At 37.6% G+C, this 16,683-nt stretch overlaps 1 protein-coding gene across 1 annotated transcript in view; it reads left to right on the top strand.

Moving 5' to 3' along the window:
* Positions 1-16,683, top strand: part of Cow (Proteoglycan Cow) — a 745,575-nt gene that overhangs the window by 716,679 nt on the left and 12,213 nt on the right. Inside the window, exons 8-9 of the mRNA XM_081769198.1 lie at positions 12,340-12,453; positions 15,843-16,002. Of these exons, the coding sequence (XP_081625324.1) occupies positions 12,340-12,453; positions 15,843-16,002 (274 nt within the window). The remainder of the gene's footprint in view (positions 1-12,339; positions 12,454-15,842; positions 16,003-16,683) is intronic.

The following is a 16,683-nucleotide window of genomic DNA, read 5'->3' as shown; positions in this document are numbered from 1 at the left end:
GGCGCGTACGCTAACCGCTTAGCCACGGAGGAGCCCTTGAAAATTTTGAGTAGGACCCCGTCTGGGACACTGTGGAGGACCCTGGGACAAATATTTTTACTTTCAATCATACTATTTTCGAAATGACGGCTCACGTGTTTTCCTGTTTCGACATCTGTCGTACCGTTTGCGATTTCTAGGGGCTTGCAACGGATTTTCTAGACACCCTGTATATTAATATAACTCGCACAGTATATGCATTCGGAAAATTTTTATTAAAGTTTCGTAGTAGGTGTCATTAGTGCTTTCGATTGGTGTATAAACCATCTTCCACTTCGATATATAATCTTGTTAGAAGCAAGTAGAAAATAATCATGGAATGTCTTGATTTTTTGTCAGGCACACTGGTGCCACACAGTGGAGTATTGGGCCTCGAAACCCGGTCAAGAATATTCATCATTTAGTATCATAAAATAACCGATTAAATTAAATTGTTTTCTATTTATCTACATTTTTAAAGATACATTACCGCCAAAACTGGTTTGAATATTTTCCTTTGTTCCTTTAACTATAGTTTTTTCTTGTGATTTCGCTTGCCATTGTTTAATAGGGATTTTGTAGGCTAAGTCAATGTTTTATTTACGAATTTTCTACAGGGGAGGGGAATCTTGAATCTTGGGCTAGCAGTTAACCACATAAGAATTGCAGCCCTTCCCCTCCCTCGGCCGAGGGGAGCCCCTCTCTCCAACTACTTGGGCGCAATTTCCCCCCGAATATACTATTCGCCCCCAAAACAGAGTGCTTAAATTCTTAGCGAGATTCCCCCTTCCCAATGAGCTTCACTGGTTTGCATGTCGAATACATTGCAGGCCACATTACTTAGTAGTCCTTGTCCATTCTTTCTAAACAGGATCAGTCTATACAGTATTTTCTTCCACCTTCCGTCATAATTTTATCCTTTCAAGCCACAGAGAATACATTCCTCGCCTTCACAGTTGCCGTTCTTAAAAGGAAAATTATAGTATAATTAAAAGCGCGATTCTGTCATTTTGAAAGAAAATATACCCTCCCCCCCAAAAAAAAATTAACGGGTGCAACCAAACCCCTAAAAACCAGCCTGTGGGCACCCCTGCCTGCTCCAAATACAAAATAAAATTTACACATTTTCTGGGCGAGTATTTGAGAGACATTATTACATCTTGATAAGTATATAGAATTTCATATATACCGACTATTTACTTGGAAATAATATTCATATAGTTATTAAATAATTGTTTTTGTATAAATATAACTATGAAGAACAGCCATAAATAAATGTTGTATATTACTAAGGTAAATGTGCCAGTCCTCGACCACTGAACTCATTTTCGCATAATCCGTAATCGTTGTTCAGAGAGCGGACCAACTTAGGAGGATGCATCCAGCTCTCATGTGTTCCTAAAGCTATATTTCATCTATATTTTATGCAAAACGGATATAACTTATACCATTTATGTAATATTAGTCGGACAAACACCGATGATTGATTTATTTTTAGTGTTCGACCCAGGGCCGGATTTAATGTTTTGCCGCCCCTAAGCCCAAAAGCACTTGGCGCACCCCCCCCCCCCCCGATGTACAAAATTTTAACAATACAAAATAATCATATAGAAAAAACTTATTTTATAAATATCTTCGTTTTTGTCCAAATTTTAATGCATTTTCACTTTGTATTCTGTAAAGAAGGATTTGAATTGTTACAAATTCATTTTTTAAGTAAATTTACAGAGAATGATTAATTTGAGTTTTACAATACGAGCTAGTTCAATAATACAAGAAATTCATTTTGAATTTTCGACTGTATGTAATAGTTTTAATATTGAAACTACCGAGAGTGTCACTAAAATTACCAAAATAACTGTTTGGACTGTTGAAATTTATCTAGATAGAGATTGATAAGGTGGCAGATGTCGAGGGTCACATGCGAAAGATAACTTAGGGAAGAGAGCGAAGCGCATCATGCAGACCGGCCTGTATGCAAATGTCAACTGCAAGTGTAAGGTTAAAATTTCTCTTAACTTCGATCAATGATTCAAGCCATAGATTTGCAAAATCAATTATTTCTTGGAGCTTCATTTTTACTTTACTATTATTATTATTATTATTATTATTATTATTATTATTATTATTATTATTATTATTATTATTATTATTATTATTATTATTATTATTATTATTATTATTGAACTTTGAATTTTTTGGGGGGCCGCGGTGGCTCAGTGATAGAGCGTTCACCTTTGGTGCGTATGGTCCGCGTAGGATTCGATCCCAGTCCCCGCCAAGTGGACTTGGTGGTAGACAAACACCGTGTGTGTGGGTTTTCTCAGGGTTTTCCCGTTTCCTCCCACTATTTCATCCATTATTTCATCATGACCGTCTCCTTTGGCCTAACCGTGGGACGTTAAACTCACAGATTTCATTTAGAATGGTGGGTTACGAGAGATAACTATTCTTAGATGCCTAACCAGATTCCAAAATCTACTTCTCGCTAGTTCTTACCTTTTTTGCAATATGTATTGAACCCGCAAGTTGTAATGTACTTCTATCATTTCCGATTTCGGTGGAAAGACAAGGATGGTAACTAAAAGTTTTCTTGGGATGTGTAATTAATTGCAAAAAAAAAAAAAAAAAAAAAAGTTTCACTCTATTAGTGTTTTTATTTTATAGTGATCAACGTTAGGACCGGACGTGGTTGATTTCTGCCATTTTCAGTTTGAATAGAAGGTTAAGAGTAAATGTGAGAACTTTTCTTAGAAAACTAAATCGATTCTTAAAAAAAAAAAAAAAAAAAAAATTAGTTTTTGATCTATGTAGATCAATAACTGGTAGTAAATTTATATCACTTCCGATTTTAGTACATTGTTAAAGATGGAGATGAAAGGTCTTTTTGGGACGCTGGATCCATTGCAAGAAACCATGTCTCGCTATGTGTTACTGTCTTTGCTCTATAGTAATCAATGTTAAACCAAAAATGGCTAATTTCTACCTCTACCCATGGGTAAATCATCTTCATTAACGAACTTTTCGAATTAATTATTTTAGCTATCGATCCAAGGTGACGGAATTCAATAATTCATTTGCATTTAGTAGTTTGCGTGTGAAGCAAAAGTCGTACGGGCGTACGAATTAATATTACAATATTGTAAATCCCACTTGAGTGATCCTGATAAATCGACGTGTGTTTGTCATATTTGGTTGTATTAGGTAGTAATCCTGTCAAACAGAGAACGTCGAAGCATTGAAAGTCTAGGTCGTGTTATATGAATAGTTTTCGTTGTGTTGAGAAAGTGGTATCGGTATACCTTGATATTGAAAACAAGAAAACATCGAAAACTATCCAAATACTGAAAACTATCGAAAAATCCCGACATTTCAAACTATCGATCGATACATCGAAATATCACAAGTCCCACCCACGACCCTGTGCACCAAAGGTGCGTGTGTTTGCCAATAGGCTAGCGGGAAGAGCTGTACCCAAACTCACGAAATCGGCGCTCACGAGTTCGGAACTCACGCTCACTCGACCTCAACCTCACGAAATGAGCGTGAGGTTGAGTGTGAGGTCAGACTAGTGAGGTGAGCGTGAGGTTAGAATGATGTGAGGTTTAGTGAGCGTGAGGTCAGACTGGTGATGTAAGCGTGAGGTTGAGTGAGCGTGAGCTCAGACTGGTTATGTGAGCGTGAGGTCGAAATGAGTTTGTGAGCGTGAGGTTGAGTGAGGTTAGGTCAAAGGGGTCACCTCTGTTCGTGATACCTTTGTTGCAGAATTAAGCATATTATATAAACCTATTAGCTTGTATGGATACTTTCTTCGTTGTTGTTCATCTGTTCCCTGCGGTATGGGAACTGCCATTTTTCCTCTATTGTTTGGTGTGATCTAGTTAAAATGAAGTTAACACTAATATGGCGTAGGACCAGGAGTAAAAGTGAGGGGTAACACGGAGGACGTCCTCCCCTCACTTCCAGAAAATACCCCCTACTTTCTGGGCAAAGATAGGCACGGGGAACGGTGTGACGCCCCCTACCTTTTCAAATCCACTTACACTCCTGCGTAGAACCACCTTTCGCCTTCAGAACAGCTCTGATGTGACGTGGAATGGAATCATAAAGTTTGTGAATGGTAGCAAGTGTATTATTATACCGCTCTGCGTGCACTGCATCACTCATTTCCATGAGAGAGGATGGAGGCGGAATTTGCGCCGGATTTGTGTCTCCGAAGTGGACCATAGTGTTAAATTGTGTTCAGTTGTAGAGATTGAGCGGTCCAGGGGAGATGTTCAGCTTCATCCCTATGTTCCTCAAACCACGCAAGAACATTTTCGGATATGTGAGTGGGCGGATTATCACCCTAAAATATGGGGTGATTGCTCGGAAACAATATCTGGACAATAAGCTGCACATGATCCCCTAAAATGGAGTCATAACCACTGCCAGTAACGCGACCGGTAAGCGTCAGCACAGGACCCACTGAAGACCCCAGGATATTGCAGCCCACAGAACCATCGCAATGTTTCATGGTTGGGTGGAGACATAGCGGCTCATAAGCTTCTTTGGGCATCCGATACACAAACAGCCGATGGTTTGAAATAAGATGGACGATGACTCATTCGACCTCATCACACGTTCCTAACCATCAGCGGTCTGTGTTGCATATTCGGCACATAGTTTTTTACATTTTTCATTGCCATGAGGTCGCTCTGACTCAGTACGTGAATGTACGGAAAGGTTTCCACGTGTCCTTATCATTGCTGATGGTTACTGTTATGATGACAAAGTTGAGCTACGCAGAGTTGACAAAAAGGCTAAAATCAATGCAGCTTATTACCAGACGAACATTTTGGAGTCACTATATTGCCATGATATCCCTATGTGCAGCAAAGCATTTTTAGTTGTCATTCACCAGAACAAAGCGACGTCATACATTGAAGTCAACGATAACATACTGGGGCGAAAACACCTGAAACGGGAGTCTCTCTTATAAACATTCGTGTGAAATCTGATATATTCCCTATGAGTTTTGTGGTTCCCCGTAGTTGAAATAAGCGGTGGGCCATCAACAGCCACATGCACTCGACAGTCTTTGGAAGGTTTGTCAAAATGAATGTAATACACGTAGACTTGACTAAGAGTAAGTTAAGCTTCAACGCAGCCCCCTTCAGTGGAAACTAAGTGCAAGGTGATAGCCAACAGACAGAACTTGCACAACCGCGGCAGCGGTTGGCACGAATGCCAAATTCGTTACCATAAACCAAAAATGGTTCTTCCCTTCTCTTTTTGACTCCCCCTACTGGGAGTTAAATCCTGGACCATACCTCCACGTTAGACATTAGACCAGCCATAGGCATAGATGGTATTTAGCAGGAGTGCCCACACTGGTTATTATTATGCAAAGTGCATCGTTGAAGTTTGAGGGGCGTTGAGAAGAAAATAGTTGAAACATTAAACAAATTAGTTTGTATGATATTAGAGTTACTAATCATTGAGAGAACGTTAGTATGAGAACTTTGAAGCTACATCATGTACAGTAGGGGCAGAGGCGTCAATTAGGGAGGCAGGGAGATCGGTCAGTTGCCCTTTTCAGATACAGTCTACTGGGCCTATTAATGAAAACGTGAAACTTTACTTATATTGGTCGAGAATCTTGCGTCCTTTCAAGTAAAACATTAAATGACGCTACTACATAGGAGGATGGGAATACCTATCTTGAAGTATTATTTGGCATGTCAAGCTTATTAGAATAAAAAAAAAAAAAACATTTAAGTGTTTAATTTTTTGTTGAATGTTTACGAACATCTTTTTTCGTTAGCAGTGTAAAAAGAAATGTTTTGTCTAGTAAATCTTCATGTGAACAAACCCTTGATTGCCTCTCTATTCCGCTACCAGAAACAGTTTCAGAATAGTAGGAGTAACAAAACTGGGTTTTAAAAGCTTCGTTCGTTTGTTTGTGGTGCAATCGTTGGCATTTTGCATTAAACACATCCCTTTCCCCAACCTTTTCCTTTACTTCTAAAAATTCGCCTCAAGCACCCGTAACTTCGCTGTAAATGTTTGGTTTCTTCTTTTTTTTAAGAGTTTTTAAGTCGTATTGATCTTTGTACGTGATGAATCCCGAACGGATTTAGGACTTTGCCTTGCCCGTAAACTTGAACGTTTTCATGGCTCTTATAACTTGTGTTAAAGATTGCTATGACCTACTAAGAAAGGTTACTTGCTTCCTTTTCCCCCTCCGAAACTTTGCAAACGTAGTAAACATGAGTTAATTCGCCATTACAGACAATTTTTAACACTTGAGAACTAGGAACAGAAAGCATATTTTATTACTCACGGTGTTGTTTGGAAGAAGTTTTAGAGAACCATTATTAATTATTAGTAACGTCTGTTGGTTGTGAGATTTCAAATCATGAATCATGGAGTACGTGCTTATTACATATTCTGTTCTTGTGTTACTTTGTAGATGTATTTACTCCTGATGGCGCGGGGGAGGGGGGAGCGAGAGAACAGAAGAACATGAAAACGTAATTAGTACAGCTTACAGTGAAGTGGATACTGATTTAAGTTAAATTATAAATTTTTGTAGCGAAGTGTAGCTCTTGGGTAATTTTCTCATTGTCAGTTTATTCTCAGCCAAACTCTTTGTTCACTATTCACATAATCCAAAAAATTTCTATATTTTAAATAACTAAATTTTTAAAAACTTGAATAAAATATCGTATTTGTCCTCAGAAATTTCATTTTAATATTTGTATTCGTAATTTCTTTATTATTTAAATTGAGGGAGGCGTTTTTATAATCAAATAGCTTTTTAAAGTAATATGCGAAGAGCTGTTCTACATTCTGTTCAGATATCTTGTTGAGTTGACAGGAATTACATAACAGAAAACACATTTTATATAATTCTTTTTTAAGTGTAAATTCTACCCTGAAACTTCGAGCATCCACATAATAATTTATTTACTCGTACAAGAGCTATCTTTTTGCTCTAAATCTCCTATATAATCTATTCAGCACATGATCCACCGATCGATATCTACAAAACTATATTCAAACCTCCAAATATTTGTAACTTTAAACAACTTACCTAGATTACATTGAAACAAATAGTGACTAAATTCTTTAAAACACTTTACCTAATAATTCCGTGATCACGACCTTTCATTAATTTAAACACTTCTAACAATTGTCCTGGCTTCCATATTCTTGACTGGGTCACAGAGCTATTGGTGTTGGCTCAAAACCTTGAAGCAATTGAGAACACGTTCTTAGGGCCGGATTTACCACTAGGCCGGACCTAGGGGCGCACACTGAACGAAAATTTAATAGGCAAAATGAACAAAACTCCATAAGTTGAATAATAATAATAATAATAATAATAATAATAATAATAATAATAATAATAATAATAATAATAATAATAATAATAACACGTGATTAAAATAATAAACATTTTTTTATACTGTTTCAAACCCTTTTTTCCTGTTCCATGCACATTTTTTATACTGTTTTATACCCTTTTTTTCTGTTCCATGCACCTTTATTATTTTAATGTGAATAAAAAAGGTAATATTGGAAAATGCATATATTTCTTGTAATCAAAATCATCATTGCTCTCGAATGACTATAGTAGCAGAGAAAGTATGGTAATCGTGAAAAAATCGTATTCAAGATTACAGTGGATTTACGTGTTTCCTGATGACCCCAAGAGGGTACAGTCCACTAGAAAGAAATGAAAGTGTACGCTCATGATATATAAAATATAGGACGAATGCACAACATCCGACGCTGGGTTGCCATATTTTGAATTTTGGCAAATATAGAAATACTAGAAATACATTGTGTTCTTTTTGTTGCATAAAAAGCAAATATTGAGAAGCTAAAGAACGTTTATTATAACACGACTAATGCATTTGTTCGAAATTAAATGATAAGTTCATATGCCAAATTTCATGTCTCTAGCATTCAATAATTCGGAGATATGGCCATTTTAATATAATGGTTACCGTCCCATTTCCTCCCCTTCTTGTCGAATGTCCAAAAATCGTTCCGTAGTGCTATCTTACGTCGCAAAATCCTATGCCCTGTCCAGGTTTCAAGTTTCTAGCTTAAGCGGTTTAGCCTGGGCGCTGATCAGCTAGAGAGCAGGCCCGCAACTAGAGGGGCTAGGGGAGGTTGGCCCCCCTAAACTTTTCATGGCCCCTTCAGACCTCAATACAAAATGCTATTATTAATACAAAAAACACACTTTAGACATACATTTGTAAGAAAATTTTTAATAACTTGGCCCCCCTATGCTATTCATGCCCCCCCCAACCTCTGGATGGTTGCGGGCCTAGTAGGGAGTGAGTCAGTTACTCACTCAGAACTTTTTCCTTTACATAGAGAGATTTCTATAAGTTTAAAATATGTTTCTTTAATTACACATAGTTGTCATTGCTGTTTATTTTGAAAATTATTACGTGAGTACCAACAGAGCACATAGGCGTTAACTTTTTTTTATTTAATATGCGCCGAAAATATGAAAAAGAAAGACATAAAACCTAATATGTTAACTTACCTCCCAAGATTGTCTTCTTTTCCAGTGCGAAAGTGATAGAACTTGAGCCCAGGAGCACAATGCACGGAACATCCGTCGCCAAATATTAGTCTTGATTTAATTAATTTCTCTTTCCTTACATAAAATTAATCATCTCCAATGTACAATATTTGTTGTATTTGCCATTTACAACGAGAGACTGAGCATACGTAATAGAGCAATATTTTGTCATAATGGTGATTGAACGTGCTTTTGTAATGAAAAATCAACCAATTAATACCAAGAAATGTTTGATAACATGTGGGACCACCGCAATAGCTGAGTTGATTTTGAGTTTAACGTCCCGTTCAGCAGCGAGGCTATATGAGACGTGGACCTACTGATTAACGTGGAATCCGAACCACATGAGCTCCCGCCGGGAATCGAACCCGGGTCTCCCACGCCAAAGGCGCGTACGCTAACCGCTTAGCCACGAGGGAGCTCACCACCGCAATAGCGTTCGTAACACAAACTATTGTGGAACGTTGGGCCATCCACAGCGCATATACTCGACAGCTTTGGAAGGTTTGTTAAGAAGAATGGAAGAGACTTGATCAAATTGTGCTCCAACGCAGCTCTCCAGTGGAAACTATGGTGTCAAGTGATAGTTAATAGACAGGCTTGCACAACCGCGGTACCAGTTGGCATGTATTAAATTCACTCCCCCCTCCTAGACTCTTGTTTATGCGTTCCCGGACTATACCCCCTTGAAGCGGAAAATGTTATATTTGATATCTGTCTGTTCGTCCGTTCGTCCTTATGTAAATGTGTTCACTCGCCTAGAGTTCTACCGTTCAACGAATCCGCATCAGATTTTAAACTTAAGGTTTTCGTAAGATTCTCCAAGAGTAATTTTTGAATTTTATTCCTAACCCCGAAAATTAAGGGAATAGATTGCAAAAATGCAAAACCAACTTTTCCTCCATCAAGATCTAAAGGTTACCCAGCCCCTACCATGAACCCTTCTTTGTAACCATCTTCCATAGTTGCCATTGGAACAGAGAATGAACTACAGTTTACTTTATTATGGGCAACCGCATTACGGTTATTACAGTAGTATCATACAGCTCTTACTTCTAGCATCCATAGATTTTACACTAGTAATAGTGTAATTCAGAGGGACGCATATTTGGGTAGCTAGGCTTTACAACTAGTCCACATCATTTGGCCGTATGCGAAAGAAATATTTTATTGTAAGATATTTAACTGTAAATCGTACAATACCTTAATGTAAAACATGTCAGGAACCATATAAATATCATCGAGTAAAGCTTTTCTACTCCCGACCCAGATCTTTGTGTCGAAATCTGAGATCTTCCCACGGAATCCTTCCTCGGAAGTTTTCAGTGCATTAACTGGTGTTTGTTGTACTATATGGCAGTAGATTGGAGGATGGTTCAATCCCCTTCCCCTTAGTGCAGTATGTTCCATTCGTAATCCCAGGTGATACGATGTTTTTAGAATGTACCACAAAAAAAACAAACAAAAAAAAACTTCCTGAAAAGTAAGGAAACTACATACAATATGCCGAGGACATCGAATGCAGTTTTTGATAGGGATAACGAACATGTTGTCATCGATATTAATCAATCCTCATCAGAAAGCGAAAGCGTGGACATGCTTTAAACCTTGAAAATATGAAGTTGAGGTTGCTTATTTTATCCATTTATCAGAATTTCCACGCAATATTCAATCAGGTGTGGTCTAGTGCTTTATGTGAGACTAATTCCAAGTTGCACAAAGGATGTCAAGAAATAATAATAATATATTGATATGAGAGGAAACTACTTCATTGAATGAGCTGTATTTTAAACCTACTTTGTTTGTAACAGTGAAGACTATCAAAAGAAAGAGTAGCCCAGTCTTACTTGTTCCTCCTGGTGACAGTAGAAAGCGGCTAACTCATTGTAATAGTGGTAACATCCAATTCATCGACAGACCATGCGTGGCCGATAATGCTCTTTCGACAGTTTTACTGCTGATAAGAAAAATTGGTTATGTTCCTAGGTAAACTATAGTTTTCTCAAGGATAGAAATACAAGGTTCTTGCCGTTCTAGAGCAGTGATCAACAAAGAGCAATACAGTGGACTGTACGTACCTTTAGGATTCGAAGTAATCCCCATCTGCATCTAACACCTATTGCCAACGTTCTTGCAGCTGTACAATACCCTGGTGATAAAACTCGGCGGTCATGGATGCAAAGAAGTCCGTGAGTCCTCAGATCTCCCTCATTTATAAAGGATTTCCCACGGATGTGGTTGTCGAAGGAATAAAATAGTTGGTAATATGTTGGCGCAAGGTCCGGTGAATATGGTGCATGACAGTATCTCCCAGCCAGGTTGCTGAAGGGGTCTCCCGGGTCCTCTTTGCTATATATGGCTTGGCATTGCACAGAAACAGCAAACACTTGCGATTCACTAATGTAGGCTCTTTCTGCCTCAATGCACGGTGCAGCTTTTGGGGCTTGTGAGAGCAGAGGTTAGCAGTGATGGTCTGATCAGGTAGGAGGAGTTCGTAATGCACCACTCGCCGAAAATTCCACCATACAGAGAATATAACCTTTCGTGAGTGCAGAGGTGCTCGTGAGATGTGAGGAATAGGGCCACGTGGCGACAGGGAGTGTCATAGATGACCCACTTTTCGTCACTAGTGAGCAAGCGATCAAAGATGGGTGTGTTCAGGTTCCGAGTAGCAGGGACAAATAGTTTGTCAGTCGTTGTTCTTTGTTGGCTGCCGACAATGTGTAAAGTATCCATTTGCTTAACTTGTATGACTTCCCTATCCCATGCAGGTGTAGTCTGATTGTTTCAGCGGAAACATTTAACTTTTCTGCAAGTTCATGATACGTCAGATCATTGTTCTTCTCAATGGCTGCTTTCAGGGCCTCATCATCCAACACACGTGGTCGTCCACGGCAAGGTTCATCCTAAAGGCTAACATCTCCCGAACGGAATTTCTGGAACACCTGGCGGTGAGTTCGTTCCGCAAATGCCTGGCATATGCGGCGACTTTATGCGGAAACTGACAGGTTCACTTTAAAGTCATAAACACACGCGAAAAAGCTGCTTCGTTACCTCAATTTCTCTTCGACAGTGGACGAGGTAAAGCTGCTATTGCTGTATGTGCGCAACGTGCCTGTGTTTCTCAAGATCAGACTAACTCCCGATCGCTTGGTAGCCACGTGCGTGATTTCATTTCTTGTCTGTAAGCACATGATTAATGAGACGTCAAAAACATCAAGAACTTTTTTGGTTGATTTTATGGTTAGATTTTGTTGATTGTCAGCAAGAAGAGAAACAACTAACGCAGTGCTGGAAATATGTTTTCCCTGTTTTCCCACTCCTTCTTCCTCCATTGTTTTCGGTTTTTTCGTCCTGTTCTTGAAGCATACTATTTCTACCAATGTAACAACTATTAGTGGCAGTGTCACACTACACGACGTCACGTTGAAAGTTATTTCAGTTTTACTACTTTCTTAAAGTGAGATAAAAGTATAGATGAACTTTTAAACCGCACTTTGGACAAGAATAAAAGAATAAGCCGAGATACATCCCGGCTCAGTGAAGATCTAATTCAAACTGTTTAGTTGGCATTGTGTATATATATATATATATATATATATATATATATATATATATATATATATATACAATACTAATAATAGTTATTATTATAGAATATATATTTGCCTGAATATTGTAATATGTACGGTATTGATTATGATTGTTATTTGCTCTTTTTAATTTTGCAGATTGTCCTCCTTCTGCTCTTCAGTCAATGGGCAACCGTCTTTTGGATTGGTTTTCTGTAGTAATGGCTGAGGCGAAAAAGGACAAAAACAGGAGGAGGTCACACAAAGGAAAAGGTAAACAAGCCTGAAGTGGGCATTAAAATAAAGAAAAATAATTAAAGTATGCTAGAACGAAATTAAAGCAAATTGGTAAGTCCGAAGAAAGATAGAAAGCCATTTTATGTGTCTTGTCCTCTTCGGATACATTTCAGTTTAGCAGATGATTCTGCCGTTGCCAAATTGTGAGATTGCCAAACGTCCACTTCTGGACGAATAAACAAAAGGGGCGTCATTTCAGACTTCGCTTGGAAGGGGGGGGGGGGGCAAGAGCACCACCGACATAAGACTTTCACGTTTTGTACTAGTATATTAATTAGGCAATCTATTAAAGTATATGTATTCCTCAAACTCTTGGGGGGATTGCCCCCTCCTGTCCCCCTAAATGACGCCCCTGATAAACAAGTCCGCGGCAATAACGTTCGTTAGAAAATTGTGTAACTCATTGTATTGAGAGCTCCTGTGTCTTTGACAGAAGAGGAGGTGTTGAAAGTTTTAAATTGAGGCAATGTCGAAGCCAGCATTATTTTCTTGGGAGAGGAAAGCAGAGGGACGGAGAGTTTCTTTTTATTGGGGGGGAACCTTTTTTGTGTATACAGAAAATAGTTTATATTATTTGACCTACATTTCAGTATATCTAGGAGCAAGTAAAGTCACCGGAGGCACCTTCCCCCTTGCCCATTCTAACATTTAGCGTCGGTGGGTTACAGAAAACACACACTTAAATCCTGTTGATTGGTGGAAACTTCCAGCAAAGTCAATTCGTGAGATCAATTCCGGACTCGGCTCCGGATCCGGATATCGACTTATTCTTTATACGTAGTTTCTGATTTTGATTACTTGCTGAATTAACTTCTGCCAGTGCATTTTCTGAAAGAAATTAATACTTGTTTTTCACGACCACAACAAAGAAGAACATATTCAGTTTTAATTTCCAAGCATTTGATAAGATAGTTAAGCATCTGTAAGGTGGGTTGCATAATTTGCATTTGCTGACAATCAGTGCAATTCTAGTTTGGAAATTAACCTAAACAATCCAGTCCCAGAGTGAGGGCTCAAAAAGTACTGAATGTTGTAAACACACGCAGTTTTTTAATTGTAGAATCCAGGGAAACAAAAGTATTATCTGAATAAGAAAATCATATTAAAGAAAGGAGGAAAAAAATTCTTTAAAAAGGAATGCGGGAATTTGTATGAAGAAAGAACTTCATCCCAAAAGAGTCAGTATTTTTGTATGTTTATAGACATACTGAGGCTAGGCTATAGGAGACAAATGCTATTGCTTAAAATGGGATCCGAACACTACTCTGGTTTGTATCTGAATCAAATAACCACTACCGAAGATTGAACCCAGAAACTCGTAAACAGAAAGCATGGATGTTAGCCACTTACGAAGAACTACGTAGTAGAAGTTAGCTACTATACTAGTATATCAACGTAATAATCAAGCTTTGTCTTTTTTAAAAAAATGATAAATGTGTTATGTCCAATTATGTACACAAAAGCTTGTTTTGAGGCAAATATTGTTTGAATAATAATAACAATAATATTCTGAATGCAGGAAAGCAAAGAATTTTGAATTATTACGTGGTTGTAAAGCTTGATATACTGTTATGTGCGGATAGAAGCCTGAGGGAACGCTACCTGTTTTCATGTGTGACACAATTGCTTCCCAGTCCATGGAATATTTTTGCTTTTATTATCACCCTTAGCAACGGCTTTACACTAAGCAGAATACAGTTCGCTGATTGATTACCATGTAATTACCCAGAACCTAGTCCAGTTGAACAATTAACAATTACAAGGTAGCTACATCCAATCCCGTTTCCATGTGCCAGTAATTTCGTAGTTGTCAAATACGAAAAGCATTGCATTGATATGTAAACATTTTATGCTATGTACATGGATTCCCGTCAACAATATATATAGATATAATTGACTTTCCTTCTATTTCCTGGTTGTATTTCATCGTTACGGAGACGGTAGAGTCATGTTTTCGTTGATCAAGAGCAGTCCGGAAATCGACAAACAAGCAAGTGTATCATCCAATATCATCCGAAGTGCACAGTAATCAGGAATTAAAATATAAATTTTCTCGGCTTCCTGTATATCTTGGAAAGGGTATTATTAGCTTACAGTCTTTCCGCACAATATATAATCTTCCAATAGTACATTTTCAGATTTGATTAACATTGTCATTCTTCCAGATCGCGAAAGTTACAATATAAACACTTACATTCATTCGTTTTCATCAGAGATATTTGAGATTATTGGCAGGTTACTTGTTGTAAACTGAAGTGCATCTAGCACTACGGCTCTCTGCTAAATCTCTTCATCTTCATGTAGCAATTTTCTGTTTTAATACCGTTTATGAACTGTAGCTTTTTTCGTCTCTTCTTTCTTTTTCCTGCCACTGTAAGTTCTATCATGACCCTCATGATACAGTTTCCTCTCAACTAATTTCCCAACCAGTTCCTCTTCTTCATTCATTTACATGTAATATTGTTATTTTGTCCCTACTATTTTTAACATTTAATTCGTTTTCTGTGTGACACAATTAATGCTCTTCATTCTTCTTCACACTCACATTTCGAAAGCCTCCAGTCTTCTCTCATCTCTTTTGCATATTCCCAAAGAGTACAGTGGTCCAATACGAAACATATTAATATTTTTTCTTCTTAACCCCATAATATTGCCCGCCCCCACTTGCCTATTAGTTAAGGATCCACAAAATAATACTTTTCTACAAAACAATTTAATAATTTGGATCTGTTAATTAATGAATGGATAAAACGAAACCATTGCAGAAAACTACCATCATCGTCATCATCATAGGTATTCTGCTATTACTGTCAGGTCACTTGCCGCAAACTGCCCTATATATCAGGATTTTCGAATTTTCAACAATAACTTCGAAATTTGAAGGAATTTGAAGTTGATTTTGTGGTCAAAGTTATCTCAGCATATGATGTACATTTGGTATAAAAATCACAATAAGAACACTTTTCACCCTTTTATCTGATTATACCCTTTTCAACACAAATTTGAACTCCTTCTATATTGGGCCCTGTCTCCTAACATTTTCAAGTTGGGTGTTAAATTTTCCCTGTAATTATACATTTATTTTAATGGTTGTAGAGTTTCAAACATGAAGTTAACTTCTACCAAAACTGAATTGGGATTTTATTAGTTTGTTGATTCGCTATTTACAAACAACCAGTGAAATGTAAACACATACGATCTTCGCTCGCTCAGCTTAGTAAATGTTTTATGATGTACAAATTTCGTTTATTAAATACGCGATATCCTCATATTTAATTTGTTAAAAATATGTTAAGATTATAAATATTTTTCTTCTGTAGAATATTTAAACTTTATTTCTAATGTAGATTTTATTATTATTTTAGTTCACTTCCCAGCAACTTGCAAAGGAGAAGTCCGGTGGATGTTCCAACATTTGGATCTCGATGGAGACGAACGCCTTTCCTTGCAGGAGCTCTACGATTTGGAACACGACCAAAGCGAAAAATGTATCAAACCTTTCCTTGATGCATGCGACGCTGACAGGTAACAATAGAAACATACAACGCTGAATTAGTTAGTGAGATGACTATGCTATGTAAAAGTTTGTCACACTAATACAAAACTTTATTTGCAGTCTCATTTAAGCCATTTTTATTCATGTGGTTAGAAATATTGCAACCCAGTACCCATTGCGATGAGACAATAGATATGATTCACAAAATCTGAATAAAATTAGGGAGTCTGTATAATATTAGTAAAGCTACGAAAGAGATTATGTGGAGTTTGATTGATATGGAGTAACATATGCGAAATAAATTTACGTGCTTTCTTTTACGTTCATTTTTTGTATTGAAAATTTTTCAGTTGAACAGTGTAAAATTATGCTGTAATTAAATAAGATCCTTTTACTCCCCACAGGATATCCTGTACATATCCTTCATAACAAATTTTAATTGATTGATTAAAATTAAACTTCGCTGTTCAACATGGGAACTTTGAGACGGGACCTACTTGTTTAACGTGGAATCCGAATACGTCCGAGACAAATACCCCACAAGATCGAATCCCTGGCCACGTGTACAGACAACATACACATTAACCATTCGGCTACAAGATGATAGGTTAATGGATATATATATATATTTTTGTCTTATTTTTTCCGTGAAAAATCAGTAACAAGGACACTATATAAGCCTATCGTACTAATTCAACCGAAGTCATCCG

This window comes from Thermobia domestica, chromosome 1 (assembly GCF_964235325.1).
Source record: "Thermobia domestica chromosome 1, izTheDome1.hap1.1, whole genome shotgun sequence".
Lineage (NCBI taxonomy): Eukaryota > Metazoa > Arthropoda > Insecta > Zygentoma > Lepismatidae > Thermobia > Thermobia domestica.
Note: the sequence above shows the minus strand (reverse complement) of the source record. Positions and strands in the feature narration are given on the sequence as shown.